The following is a 14,595-nucleotide window of genomic DNA, read 5'->3' as shown; positions in this document are numbered from 1 at the left end:
CTGTAGTCCCAGCTACTCGGGAGGCTGAGGCAGGAGAATAGCGTAAACCCGGGAGGCGGAGCTTGCAGTGAGCTGAGATCTGGCCACTGCACTCCAGCCTGGGCGACAGAACAAGACTCCGTCTCAAAAAAAAAAAAAACACACATAAATTTGAAGCTGCCGCTAGTATTTCAAAAGCCAATACCTGTAGTAAAAGACAGACTATAGTGATGATTGTAATCGTTGTAGTAATCACACATGTGTAGAAGGCTATCCATGACCTTACTGTGTCAAGGAAAGAGAAGCACTTACATTAACAGACTAAAACAAACACAAAATGTATTAAAGTAAAACATTTCAGTGCGAAATGCAAAAATGTAAAAATGCAAGAAGTTTTTATCTGCATTCAATGCTGAGTTAGTTTTTTCTTATGTTTTAATACACGTTATCACCAAACCAAGCACAATATATCATTTTGTCAACAAAATTCTTATGTAATTTATTTAAAGTAAAATTTAAATTATATCTTTTATTATAGTGGCTGAAGCTGGATGTTACAGATAATTATGTTTATGAATTTTATAACATAATATTTGATAAAAATAAAAGCTTTAACTTCATGTAATCTCTTTATGATATATCACACAAATATTACAAGTGATTTTCTAATTTTTTAAGGTTTCTCAAAAATGATTTGCATGTTTTTTACAAATTGGGAAATACTAACTTCTGAGTTAGGAGTTTATTCCCTACTTTACATTTGGGAAAACTGACATTCAAAGGGGTTGAACAGTTTGCACAAGGACAAACAACTAATAGAAGGCAGATTCTAGATCAAACCTAGGATTGTCTGATTCTACAATCCACGCTCCTAATCACCTTTCCTAGCATATTCCTGTGCTTACACAGTGGCAGTGAGAATTGGAAGATGAGATGTCTGAGCAAGGTTTTTTTTTTTTTTTTTTTTTTTGAGACAGAGTCTTGCTCTTGCTGCCCAGGCTTGAGTGCAATGGCACAATCTCAGTTCACTGCAACCTCCGCTTCCCGGGTTCAAGTGAATCTCCTGCCTCAGTCTCCTGAGTAGCTGGGACTACAGGCACACGCCACCACACCCAGCTAATTTTTGTATTTTTAGTAGAGATGGAGTTTCACCATCTTGGCCAGGCTGGTCTCGAACTCCTGACCTCACGATCTGCCTGCCTTGGCCTCCCAAAGTGCTGGGATTACAAGCATGAACCAACGCACCTAGTCATTTGAACAGTGTTTTAAAGACAAAATCAATAGGCAACAGTGATAACTTGGATAGATAGAAGTTTTGATGAGTAAGGGTTAGAATTGATACTAAGTCTTCCAGCTAAGAGATTTAGGACAGGAGTGTTGCTAAAGTAAAAATAAATAAGATGAGATTTTATTTAGGTAGGAAGTTGCTGAAATTAATTTTTGCCGAGTCACAGGTAGCATTCAGACATAAATAGAGCTGTCACATAGACATTGGAAAATATAGAACTGGGGTGCTATTGAAAGTCAGTGCTGACAGTGGAGATTTGAACTTTATCAGCTAAAGGTAGTGGCTGAAACCAAAACAGTAGAAGGACACGGAAAGAATGAGAACTTGGAGAGGGAGAAGAGTATGATCTAAGCCTTGGAAAACACCCCCACTTCAGGGATCTGAGGAGGAACAAATGTGAGCAGAAGACAAAACAACAAAATAAAAAATAAGAAGTTAAAGGAGAACCAGAGCCACATAGAATTATGAAAGCTAAGAGATAGTAACTGTGGCTAAAATGTATTGAGCACCTGGCATGAAGCATACATGCTGTGTATTTTATATTATTTAATCTTCATAATAACTCAAGGAGGCAGGTTCGTGTATCTCTATTTACAGATAAGGACATAGAGGTTTAGCAAGATTAAATTATGTGCCCATCGTTCAGCTGGTAAGTCCTGGGGCAAGAAAACTGGAATCCATGTCTCCCAGCCTCCCAAGTCCATCTTTTAACTAATGGTCTCCAGAGTGCACAAAGCAAACCACTGTGATATGGGAAAAAAATCATTAAAATTACAATGGTAGAATCCCATCCTTTAAAAATTGTATTTTTATATATATTTTACAATGTGCATTCTGTACTAGTATAGTAATACGTGCATATCATATGTACGTGCATAATTAGTAAATTAATAAGTAATTGGGGTATATGCTTAAAACATTTACTAATGTGAAGATGCTGTAAAACACTTTGGAGATTATTGCTTCAAACCACTATGCAAACTGTCTTTTTGCCTTCTCCCATTCTCAGTTATAAGATGCATTCACCTCATATAGTCATGTTATGTTTTAAATGCAATGCTAGTTCTAATTTAGTTAAATAGAAACTTTTTACTTCCTAGGTTCTTTTCATGCCACTCCTCAGTATTTTCTGAAATTTATGAAGACCTTTGGGCCTTTCAGTACTTTGTGATAGTGAAAGGAACAGAGGCCTTAGACTAAACAGACTTGAGTTCAAATATTAACTTTTACTTTACTGACCATGTTTTCTCAGACAAGTACTTTAATTTCTCAGAGCCTCAGTTTGCTCATCTATGAAATGGAGATAACATTTACCTTGCAGATTGTTGTAAAATTTAGCAATATCTTTTTTTTTTTTTTGAGACGGAGTCTTGCTCTGTTGCCCAGGCTAGAGTGCAATGACACGATCTCGGCTCACTGCAACCTCTGCCTCCCAGGTTCAAGTGATTCTCCTGCCTCAGCCTCCTGAGTAGCTGGGATTACAGGTGCGCACCACCACGCCTGGCTAATTTTTTTGCATTTTTAGTAGAGATGATCTCACCATGTTGGTCAACCTGGTATCAAACACCTGACCTCGTGATCCACCCACCTCGGCGTCCCAAAGTGCTGGGATTATAGGCATGAGCCACCACGCCCGGCCAGCAATATCTTAAGGAAATATCATTGAGCCTGGCATACAGTAGATAATTTTTAAATGGTACCAAATAGTAATCATAGCAATAGTACTTATTTACTGTAGAGAACACCTGTGGCCCAGTAGTTCCTCCCCTCTAAAATCAAGTCACATATACAATATTTTTAGCAAAGTTTGGCTGAGACTGTTCTTAATTCAACTTGGAAACTTATTTGAGCATGTATAAAAAGTGTTGGCTACTGCATATGGCCACATGAGTTAGGGAATGCTATTTACATGGGCTACAGTGGGAAAGGCTGCTCCTGGCCTTGGGTAGAGCAGCAGCCCTGGAAATATACTGGCAAAAACATACAGGGCCAAATATATGGCAGCCTCCACAGAACAACAGGAAATGGATGCAGCTGCCCACATGCGTTGGTTGGTATGTTGAATACCTCTCTGTTGGTGCTCTCCACAGATCTGTACCCCCGACTTGGTGGTATTCCTGGCTTGTGCTAATCAGAGACTCAAAGAAAGATTACTGAAGCGTGCAGAACAGCAGGGCCGACCAGACGACAATGTAAAAGCTACCCAAAGGAGACTAATGAACTTCAAGCAGAATGCTGCGCCATTGGTTAAATACTTCCAGGAAAAGGGGCTCATCATGACAGTAAGTTAGCTCAAGTTTTACAAGTCCAATACAAGAGCGCTCTTTCAGATCTCTCATTAGCCTATGTTCTCATGTAGAAATCCTCTATACCTTAAAAAGTGGCTTTTTGGGGGTACAGAACCAATGGAAAAAAAAGGTATCATTTTGACCTGATTTGCCTTTTTAAGCCATAATGTTTTTTTTTAAACGTTCATTTTAATTTAATTGATTTTTATGAAAGAAGATAAATTTTAACCTTGGCCAAAATTCTTTAGTCCTCAAGTAAAAAAATGTTTTAAAATAACCGTCTGGGTGATTGTAAGCAGTATTTGTCCAGTCTCTCCACTCTTCTGTCTGTCTTTGGAAGCCTAACAAAATTGATAGACCACACAGTTGATGTGGGGTGATGATAGATTTAAGCGTTGTTTGTCACAATGTACTACATAAAGAAATGAGATTCTGACTTCACAGAAAAAGTTTCCTAAGGGTTTGACTTGTCATAAAGAAGTGATAATGTGTCAAAATGGGAGGTAGTCACCCTTCTGCTCCTTTGATGCAATGCAAATATTAATGTTTTCCTAAAATTTTAGTTTGATTTGTGGCTGATGATATTCAATATGCCAATGAAAGATGACACTGAATCATTAGTTTGTACAGTTTTTAGAATCTAGAACATTAGAGGTGAAGGTTCAGCTAAATTTATGATCATCACAACATCAGATTCCAGTATGAAAGTGTAGAGGAGACAAAGAGGATAATGGGTCATCTGAAGAAAGCACTTTATGTAAGAAGACACTAAAACCACAGCAGCTCCTTGACAGCTGGATGGTGGCAGACCTTGGCAGAATCCTCCTCTCAGCCCTTGGACCCGGGCCAGTGGACCAAAGAGTTTTGTCTAGTTGGGTTACAAGCCTCTGTAGAGAATCTAATCAAAGCGATCCATGCCCATTGCAATAAAAAGCACATAAAGACTTTTTTTCCACAAATTTTAGGTAAACCAGCTGAAGCCCATCCAGAGAGCTCCTGTGATCTTAACAATTTCTGGGTTAAAACTCTCTTCATTAGACTAGGATGCCCTCGGGCCTGAAAGAGACAGACATGACATTTGAAAAATAATTTCTTTGCAATCTTTTTAGCACCATAAAGAAATATGCAACATGATTTGCTCTTTGAGTCAAAGTTGTCATGTTGCAGAATTGTAAATCTGATCTGGAAATTGTTCACAATGCCAGGGTTCATATTTTGATTTAAAGCAGGCATTGAGTAATTGAAAAGATTTGGGAAAATCAGGGTGGATGCTTCTGTGGCTATGTTTTGTTGGGATTGTTGTTTGTTTTTTGGTTTTTTTTTTTTTTTTTTGTCTTGTTTTTTTGAGATGGAATCTTGCTCTGTCGTCCGGGCTGAAGTGCAATGGCACGATCTTGGCTTACTACAACCTCCATCTCCCGGGTTCAAGCGATTCTCCTGACTCAGCCTCCCAAGTAGGTGGGATTACAGATGCCCGGCTAATTTTTTGTATTTTTAGTAGAGACAGGGTTTCACCATGTTGGCCAGGCTGGTCTCAAACTCCTGACTTCATGATCTGCCCACCTTGGCCTCCCAAAGTGCTAGGATTATAGGCTGTTGTTCATTTTTCTCACCAGTTACCAACACTAACTTCCACATTGTATCATAAAAAAAGAAATTTGCCCTACAAACCAAACCCCAACTGTAAGGTGCAAGGCCAGATTTAATTGATATTTGCAAGGCTCAAAGGTGTTACCAGAGTGTCTCTGATTACTCCCTGCTTGTCACATTCGTCATCACAAGCAGAGCAGATTTCTCAAATGAATGCAGAGTGGAGATTGTTAATTTACTAATATTTTGCATGGGGGTGAAATGCCATTGCCTCTAATTGAAGGAGTCAATAACAATGTGGATGACAGCCTGTAACCTCACTGCTAAAACCAAATGAGCTTTAAGATAAATGCTTCTAATTACTGAGATAAAACTTGCCTAGTAAAGTCAGCTTTTAGAAAGCAATGAACGCAAACACAGGCTAAGCTCTGGGGAATATAATTTGAAAAAATTATCTGACAAAGAAGCAAAACACGTGTCCTCTTTTAGAACCTGGATCATAGATTACTGCTGGAATTAAAATATATTTGGTGACACTTCTGCTTTTAAAGATGAGTTAAATAATAAAAATGATCATTTATATTAATAATAAGCATGTTAAGATTTTAATAAAAATCTGGGGATTAATAGATAAAACCCAAGTATTTCCTTTTCTCTGTAGTTTTTTTTTTTTTTTCCTTTTCTCCTACCTGCCCCTCCTAATTCATTCATTTACTAATTCAGTAAATATTTACTGAAAACCAGGATACTCTGCTAGGGGATAGGGATGCAGAGCTAAGTAAACAAAGGGTAAGGATCTTTATTTTGACACTGACATATTGCAGGCACCTAGAACAGTACCTGCTCACTATATAGTAAGCTTCAGGAAATGAACAGAGCTTACAGCATGTGAAGAAAGAGATTAAACAATCAGTTATTAAGTGTGATGACTGTTGAGTTACTATGTGTGATAATTGTGATGAATTATTAAGTGCAAAAATGTACAGGGTGTCCTCACATATGTCATGCACTGTTTTAGGAATTGGAATTCCCTGTGGTGAATAGAACAGACTGTCTCCACACTCCAATAGCATTAATCACTTATCTCTGCACAGAGTTCTGAAGGGCCACAGACAGAGACCATGTCCCTGTTTAGTACAGTTGAGAAACTTCATGTTGGTACTCCTCTTCTCTGGGGGTTTGGTGTCTGAATCCTGTCACTTGGAATCTCAGTTCCATTGCCATTTAATAATTTCATGATCCCCTACAAGGTACTAGCCTCTAGGACTTGATCTCTCTATCTGTAAATTGGAGACAGTGTTACCTACCTCATAATATTGTTGTGTGGGTGAAATGAGGAAATATACATAACATGGTAGATGATGGTAATGCAGAGGGCGTATTTTAAGATGCTCCATGCAGCCGCTTTGCCTGATTCAGATTCCAGCTGCACCACCTACCACCTGTGTGACTTCCTGCAGGTTACTTATCTGCTCTGCAACTCATATGCCTTACCTGTAAAACAGGTATAATCATCAATCCTACCTCAGCATGATTGTGAGGATTAAATGGATGTCAAGAGCTTAAAATGGTGTCTAGAATATTGTAAGGGTAAATGACATGATTGATAGTCTTGTATAGTTTTTATATTTCTTCTTCTCTCTTCCTTCCCCAACAAATGCTCATCTTTTAGAACCTACAGTAACCACTAGCAATTCTGTGCTCTGAGGGAACTCTGTTGCCTTTTCTCCAATACATAGGTTATTGAAGAAATCCAAAATGGATAGGTTGTAAAAACTTTAGACATAATTCACCTTTTTCTTTAAAGGTATCTATTAATCAGTTATAAATTTGACTCAATGTCTTCTTTAGCTTCTATAGTGTCTGTGTAATCAAGCTATGTAATGGCAGTGTCTGTATAGTAAGAGACATCATTCCACTCTTTGTTCTTGTTTACTTCATTGACTATATCTGTTGGCAGATTTGACTAGAGAACAAACCCAGTTTGAAGAGAAAACCTAATCAGATTAGCCAAGAAAAACATACTGTTGCTGGAATACTGTATCTTACTGACATAGTTCCCATTACATGAACTTCTTCATTTTTATTCTTGTATTATACATGTCCATATGCAGTCATGTGTGCAAGTATGAATGAAAATAATATGAAATCATAAGGCTGGTATATTAAAGACTTCTTCATAGAATTTTCTCACACATATTTATGTGTTGTCTTTAACTTACCGTGAGGTCGGATGTAATTCCTCAATACATCTTTTACTGCTTTATGCTTGTAATTAAAGATTAGGAGGCTGTGAGTTCCCAATGTTTGTCAGAAGATTTTTCTGGTAGTTTAGGTATTGCTGGATCAAGGAAAGCTACTTTTAGTATTGCTGAGTAAGCTGTGTCTCTTGACATGTTAGAGCACTTGAACTTGAAACTGTATAACTCTTGAATAATAATTTCCCTTTTATAGATTTTTAAAGTTCCAATAAAATGTCTGTTTCATGATCATTTTTAATCTTTCTTGTAAAAGTTTTTTTTTTTCAACTAGTCTTCATTTCAATCAGTCTCACCAAGTTGGAACACTTTTTTTCTTTTTTTCAATTTATATTTTTTGTACATGAATAAGTTATTTAGTGGTTATTTCTGAGATTTTAGTATGCCCAGCACCTGAGCAGTATTTACTGTACCCAATGTGTAGTCTTTGATCCCTCATCCCTCTCAGGAACCCTTTTTTAAGAAGCAGAATTAATTAAGACAGGTCAAGTTTTTGTAAGTTTGATGAACTTTTTAAAAAATATATGCAATTTTGTTTATTTTTAAAGAAAAAGATCTTCTTAAATTATGCAAAAAGAAAAGTTCAGATGCAATGTATATGTTATTTTCCAAAATGCATTCAAAACTTTGTGCCATTAAATGTTCTATTCAGCCAGAAAAACATGGAATTCACCAGGGAAATGGATATACACTTATGTGCATTGAACAAATACTACTGAATATTGGTAATAATCATTAAAATCCACATTTAGCTTTAGACTGTGAAGTAAACAAATGGTCATTTTCCTTCTGGACTTTTTGTAGGAGTATAACTTGAAATCAGAGGAAAGCTGTGGTCACAGGATGTATGAAGAGGCCTACTAATTCATACCCAGGTTTACCAACTAAATCTCTTCAGCTGGGAAAGGCAGAGGCCGAAAAAAGGTTAAAATCAGGATTATTTATTGTTCACCAATACCAGGTTTCCTGGGAAGTGGTCGAGGAATGTGAGGAGGGCTACAATGGCATTTAGCAAGGCTGTATAGACCAACGATTCCCTAATTTTAGTACTTACTAGGCCAGAAAAAAAAATATTTTTTAAGTAGGGGCAAGATGGCTTTTTAATTTTATAAAGTGAAGGCATCAGAAAAAAACTCCCAATACTTGCCTTATTTTTCTAATTTTGCTGCGGATTGGGAAACACTCATCACAAACCAGCATCAGTATTGGGAAACGAGTGACACAGAGAGCACAGTCCTGTCAAACTACACCATTGTTTATTACCAGACATTGCCGCCGAGTCCCAGATCACCCCATTCACACTACAGTTGCTTCATTTGCCCCATATCACTTCCTTCAAATTTGATAATCCCCGCATTATGCATTTCAGATTTACCACTGAAACTATGCACAGTTGACCCTTGAATAACACAAGGTTTGGGGTGCCAGCCCCCGTGCAATTGAAAATCCACTTGAAACTTTGACACCCCCCAAACAGAACTACTACTAATAACTTACTGTCAACCAGAGCCTTATCAATAACATAAACAGCTGATTAACACATATTTTGTATGTTATACATATTATGTACTGATTCTTACCATAAGGTAAGATAGAGAAAAGAAAATGTTACTTAAGTCATGAGGAAGAGAAAATATATTTATTATTCATTAAGTGGAAATGGATCATCATAAAGTTCTTCATTCTTGTTATCCTCACATTGAGTACACTGAGGAGGAGGAGGAAGAAGAGGGGTTGGTGCTTCTGTCTCAGAGTGACAGAGGTGGACCAAAGTGGACCACGTTCTTCAAACCCAGGTCGTGAAGGAGCCACTGTAATTCCCATCCCATCAGACACTCCTAGCCAAAGGAAAAATAAGTAGGAAGAGTAAAAGTTAGTTTAGAGAGAACTGCTGAATAATTATTTGTTAACTGACTTCACATTTCATAGGAACCAACACTAACATTTAAAGTATAATAGTTCATTTATCCCTAAACTCTCGATGTACAGCCACTGGTTAATTATCACCAACTCCACTTAGCATCACTGCACAGGTGGTGGAAATGGGAAGAAAAATAACCCAAAGGAGAAAAGAATTTTTTTTTTGATACGGGGTCTGGCTCTGTTGCCCAGGCTGAAGTGCAGTGGCATGACCTCAGCTCACTGCAACCTCTGCCTCCCAGGTTCAAGCCATCCTCCCACCTGTGCCTCCCAAGTAGCTGGAATCACAGGTGTATGCCACCATGCCCGCCTAATGTTTTGTATGTTTTATAGAGACAGGGTCTCGCTTTGTTGCTCAGGCTGGTCTCGAACTTCCTGAGCCAAAGCAATCCACCCACCTCAGCCTCCCAACGTGCTGGGATTACAGGCATGAGCCACCACAACCAGCCAGGAGAAAAGAAAACTAAACAGCATAAACACTTAACAGCAACCCACCTAAACATAAGAAAAGCAAGTAAACGCATTTGATAACAACTTGCCCAGACAAACCCATTCTCCTAAAATTACTAGGAAGAAAATTCCGTTACAGCTTCTCAATAGGTAAGGGGTTGATGCGTTTGTAATGTGTGACATAATGAAGCTGTATTTCCTTTAAGTACCATCACTTATATCCTGTTTGAGCATCCATTGTCATGTAAACGAAAGCTCCCACTAATTCCTATTTGGTGGATTTAGTAACTGAGAAAATAGTTGAGGAAGGGTTTTTAAAGGTTAATAAATAGGAAAGGCTGTGGAAGTATTCTGGAAGATATTTATTTAGGTGACAATGATATCTGTATTGACCTGGATATATGGTCCTCTAAATTGCTTTTCAGTTGCCAGAGTGTATTTAGATTAAGTAAACAGTGCCTTCTGGCACAAAACCTGATGCTGATAGAACCTCAGTGAGAGCACTGAAGCAACATGAGAGATACCGCATCCATTTTTGACTGGAATAAAGAGCAGCTTAAAAGGAATCACATTCTCTGGGCAATAAGCACTTATCAAATCTTACTGTGTGTAGAGCTGCCAAGATGGTGCCGCCCTCAGAAAAGTCCTGTTGCTTCCCTAAGGAGCTTGCCATCTCTGGGGATTACTAGTGTTGGCCACTTAATTTACCTATTTACATACCTATTTGTAATTTTGGTTTTAAAATATCCAGAACTAAATCGAAAAGTGAATCTGATTACTTTCATATACTGTCATTATTGTGGGTTCTAAAACTAAAATGCCATGATCACAATTTCTCTTTCTGATCTTTTGGATGGAAAGGAAAATAAAAGCACAAAGATAAAGCCATTTGCTCACAAAATGGCAACCCGCATATAGCAAAGTATATCATCCACAGTCCTGGGCAGCAAATTCTGCTGGTTCCTGAACAGCATCAAAACAACAGGAAGAACAAGCAGATACCACATTTATAACTCATTCTGGCATTCTGTCTCTGTCATAAGTAACGCCCTGACTCACAACTTTCCATACCCAAAGCTCCCTCACTTCCAGTCGTCTTCACACCCCGTAGGCAGAAAGCAAACCAAATGACTCAGCAAATGCATCTCTCCCTTGAAGTTGGAAACTGCTGCTGATTATATGACAGTCCTACTGTCAGCATCGGATGAGAAGAGCTCTTGCACCAAAAATGCAATATTTTATTGTGATGTTTTGCACAGGTATTAACAGGAAAAATAAGGAAGAACTTTAAAAATGAACAACCTCCTCCCCCAACAGAATGTAAAATATTTTTCTGTTGATTTTATTATTACAGACACTCATGAAACAGAGTCCAAAGAGCCCCATGAACAATTTTTTAACCAACTGAAGTATAAAGCAAGGCCCTCACATGATAACTATAAAACAAATAATGTGGACAAAATCGAGATAATTCAAGTGAAGACATTTGGAGATTCACATTAAGAAAATTCCGATTCCAAGAACTGTTTGTTATTGACAAGTCTGTCTATAAATACTTTAGTGAAGGTCTGTGCTATTTCTATGGACTGTCTTCAACAATACCTTGTCTTTTTAAATTTTTTAAAGCAAAAGAAAACAAATTACTAAATAGTTGGTAGCTAAATATCATGTCATACTAACAACTTCCTAAAACTCCGGTTTCAACCCTACAGGTTCTATATGTGTACACACGCACACACACATTTTTAGCTGGTTGATTCTCCAGGAGACACTCTGTGATCAGAACAATAATGTTGACAATAATGTCAACAAATATTCCAGACTTCAGAGTTAGGTCTTCATTTACTTTGAAATGTTATACTAAGACTTACTGGGAACATGAGTAAGAAAATAATATTTTGGGGACAGGTGGGGTGGCTCATGCCTGTAATCCCAACTGTGGGAGGCAGAGGCGGGTGGATCACGAGGTCAGCAGATTGAGGCCATCCTGGCTAACATGGTGAAACCCTGTCTCTACTAAAAATACAAAAAATTTGCCAGGCGTGGTGGCGGGTGCCTTTAGTCCCACCTACTCGGGAGGCTGAGGCAGGAGAATGGTGTGAACCTGGGAGGCAGAGCTTGCAGTGAGCCGAGATCGCACCACTGCACTCCAGCCTGAGCGAAACTCTATCAAAAAAAAAAAAAAAAGAAAATAATATTTTTGGTAATGTCCTTAGACTAAATTTTTTTCATGCTTAAGGCCAAACTAATTGGAATTAATCAATATCTTTTAAAGAGAGATGGCACTATAGTTAAAGTTAATTCCGCCCCCCCCCCCCCCCGCCAATAAAAGAAAAAGAATAAGCATTTAAGGGTTGCCAGTCAGGTAAATACAACAAAATATTATTAATAGATGGTGCCTTAGAAAACAATAGCTAACAATTCCTGAGTGCTTAATATGTGCCTAGTACTATTCAGAATGTTTCTGTTCTCACTTATAAGTGGAATCTAAACATTGATTACAATTACCTATATAACAAATTTGCACATGTACCTCTGAACCTAAAATAAACATTAGAAAAAAAACTAAAAAACAAGCCAAAAATGTTTTGCATGTGATAACTCATTATTTCTCACCTAATCTTTTTGGGGCAGATACTATTGTTATCTCCATTTTGTAAATGAGAAAGATGAAAGCACATGAAAGTGTAGCCTACCAGGATCCCACAGGAGCAGTGGAGTCTCAACCCAGATCACACTGCTGGCCCCAAAGGCTGTTTTGTGATCATTCTGTTGTTCGTTCGTTAAAACGCTTTATCCAGGCCCTTGTCATTTGACAAGCATCTCTGTGCAGCTGTAATCTCTTCATTTCTGTTTTTTAGAAAAGAATAAATGGGAAAATTAATTATATTTGGTACATTACATTGAGAAGTTTTTAAAGTAATTTTTACTAGGTAATAGATGTAAAACAGTTAAGATAATTCATAAAATTGATTAATCTAAGCACACATTAGAAGCAAAGAAATTATACTACAAATGGCCAATTGTTGGACCTTGTATTTTTGTTTATCTGTACTACTATCTCCTTCTTGCTCAGTCCTACAAATCAAACATAAAACCAAGCCTTCAGTTCTGGGACAGGCAAAGCACTGTCCTTGTCTCCCTTAAGCCTTACAGTTCCATTTCCCCATTATGATAGTCCTTTTGTAGTAATTCATTCAAACCATTTTATTGAGGGCCTATGTATTCGTGGCACTCTTTTCATCAGACAACAGTGATCCTCCTTTTATTCAACAGCTATCTGTTGACATGCCTGGTCATGACATTTTCCCATATCCAAGGTACCACAGCAGGCACTGCAAGGAATACAAAGATGAGGTGGAGCCCGATCCTGTCTGCGGGGAGTTTGTGGTGCAGGCACACAGACGATAGAAACATAAATAACTTGAACTCAGCTGGGGAAGGGGTACGTGCCACCACACCAAAGTAATATAACAGGCCAGGAAGAATAAATGGCAGGGAGTGAGTTCTTCCTGGAAAGATTAGGGAAGGCTCTCCTGGAAACATTGACCCTTGAGAGACGGGGAAGAGTTGGAACCCAGAAATAGGAAAGAAAGGCACGATAAGCAGACACAGGACATGAGTGTAGAACAGAGTACTGAGAATTAGAAACCGGGGGACAGAGGTGCTGTCATCAAACTGAGCAAGGCACTGAAATGCTAGGCTAAGGAGGAAGGGTTTTTCTGTTGGCAAGTGCCAGATTGAAAGGCTTGGAGCATGGGAGTGACACAGTTAGAAATATTAAGCTGGTAGCTATGTGTGAAACAGTGAATGGAGGAAGCATCTGGAAGGGACATGACAAGGGCCTGGACTGGGATAGTGATTGAGTGACACAGGTTTTACTTCTCCATAGGGCAGACCTACAACCATCTGGCACAGATGGCAAACATGGGAGTAATTGAAAAAGTGCTCTCAGGAGAAATAGCACTCAAAAATCACCTGCATCTGAGGTGTAACATAAATTTTCCCAGTTTAACCATTTTGGTTTACCCTTTGGATAGTGTTCATGGCAAGGTTGAAAGGAAAGGAGATAGGGAAGGAAAGGGAATATAATCAGGACTCTGACAAGCTAAAGCATTATCAAGTGACATTAAAATCCAAGCAAAGAGAAAGTAGATTCAGTTGAATCACCAGTTTTTCTTTCTACTAATAACTGTTTCAAAATAATTCATTGAGTGAATAAATTAATGAATTAATTCAATCATTATAGGTATATGTGGAACCATTTATTTTCATGGCAGACAGCCCTGCACATCTTGTAGCAGTGAGGACATAATTCCATTAAAGCACTGTGCAATAATTGGTCTTCACCAAATATAAAACGTTTGTTTCATTACAATAAAAGAATAACTGAGCCAGGCACGGTGGTTCATGTCTGTAATCCCAACACTTTGGGAGGCTGAAACGGGTGGATTGCTTGAGGCCAGGAATTGAAGACCATCCTGGGCAACATGGCAAAACCCCATCTGTACCAAAAATACAAAAAATTAGTTGGGCATGGTGGTGTGCACCTGTAGTCCCAGCTACTTGGGAAGCTGAGGTGGGAGGATCACTTGAGTCCAGGAGGTGGAGGTTGCAATGAGCCATGATTGCAGCACTGCACTCCAGCCTGGACAACAGAGCAAGACCCTGTCTCTAAATAAATAAATAAATAAATAAATAAATAAATAAATAAATAAATAGCTATGGCTTAAATAAACAGGTTTATTTGACGTGTGTAAAAATATGTTCAGAAATGGATGATCTAGGGGTGGTACAATGACTAGATGGTGTCATCAAGGAC

The 14,595-nt window shown here is 38.3% G+C and overlaps 1 protein-coding gene across 2 annotated transcripts in view; it reads left to right on the top strand.

The window, feature by feature from the left end:
* AK5 (adenylate kinase 5) overlaps positions 1 to 14,595 on the top strand; it is a 279,140-nt gene that overhangs the window by 59,425 nt on the left and 205,120 nt on the right. For both annotated transcript variants that reach the window (XM_023209150.1, XM_023209155.1), the window contains exon 6: positions 3,358 to 3,549. In XM_023209150.1, the coding sequence (XP_023064918.1) occupies positions 3,358 to 3,549 (192 nt within the window). The remainder of the gene's footprint in view (positions 1 to 3,357; positions 3,550 to 14,595) is intronic.

The sequence above is a fragment of the Piliocolobus tephrosceles genome, chromosome 1 (genome assembly GCF_002776525.5).
Source record: "Piliocolobus tephrosceles isolate RC106 chromosome 1, ASM277652v3, whole genome shotgun sequence".
NCBI classification, from domain to species: domain Eukaryota; kingdom Metazoa; phylum Chordata; class Mammalia; order Primates; family Cercopithecidae; genus Piliocolobus; species Piliocolobus tephrosceles.
This window is presented reverse-complemented; position numbering and strand designations above follow the sequence as displayed.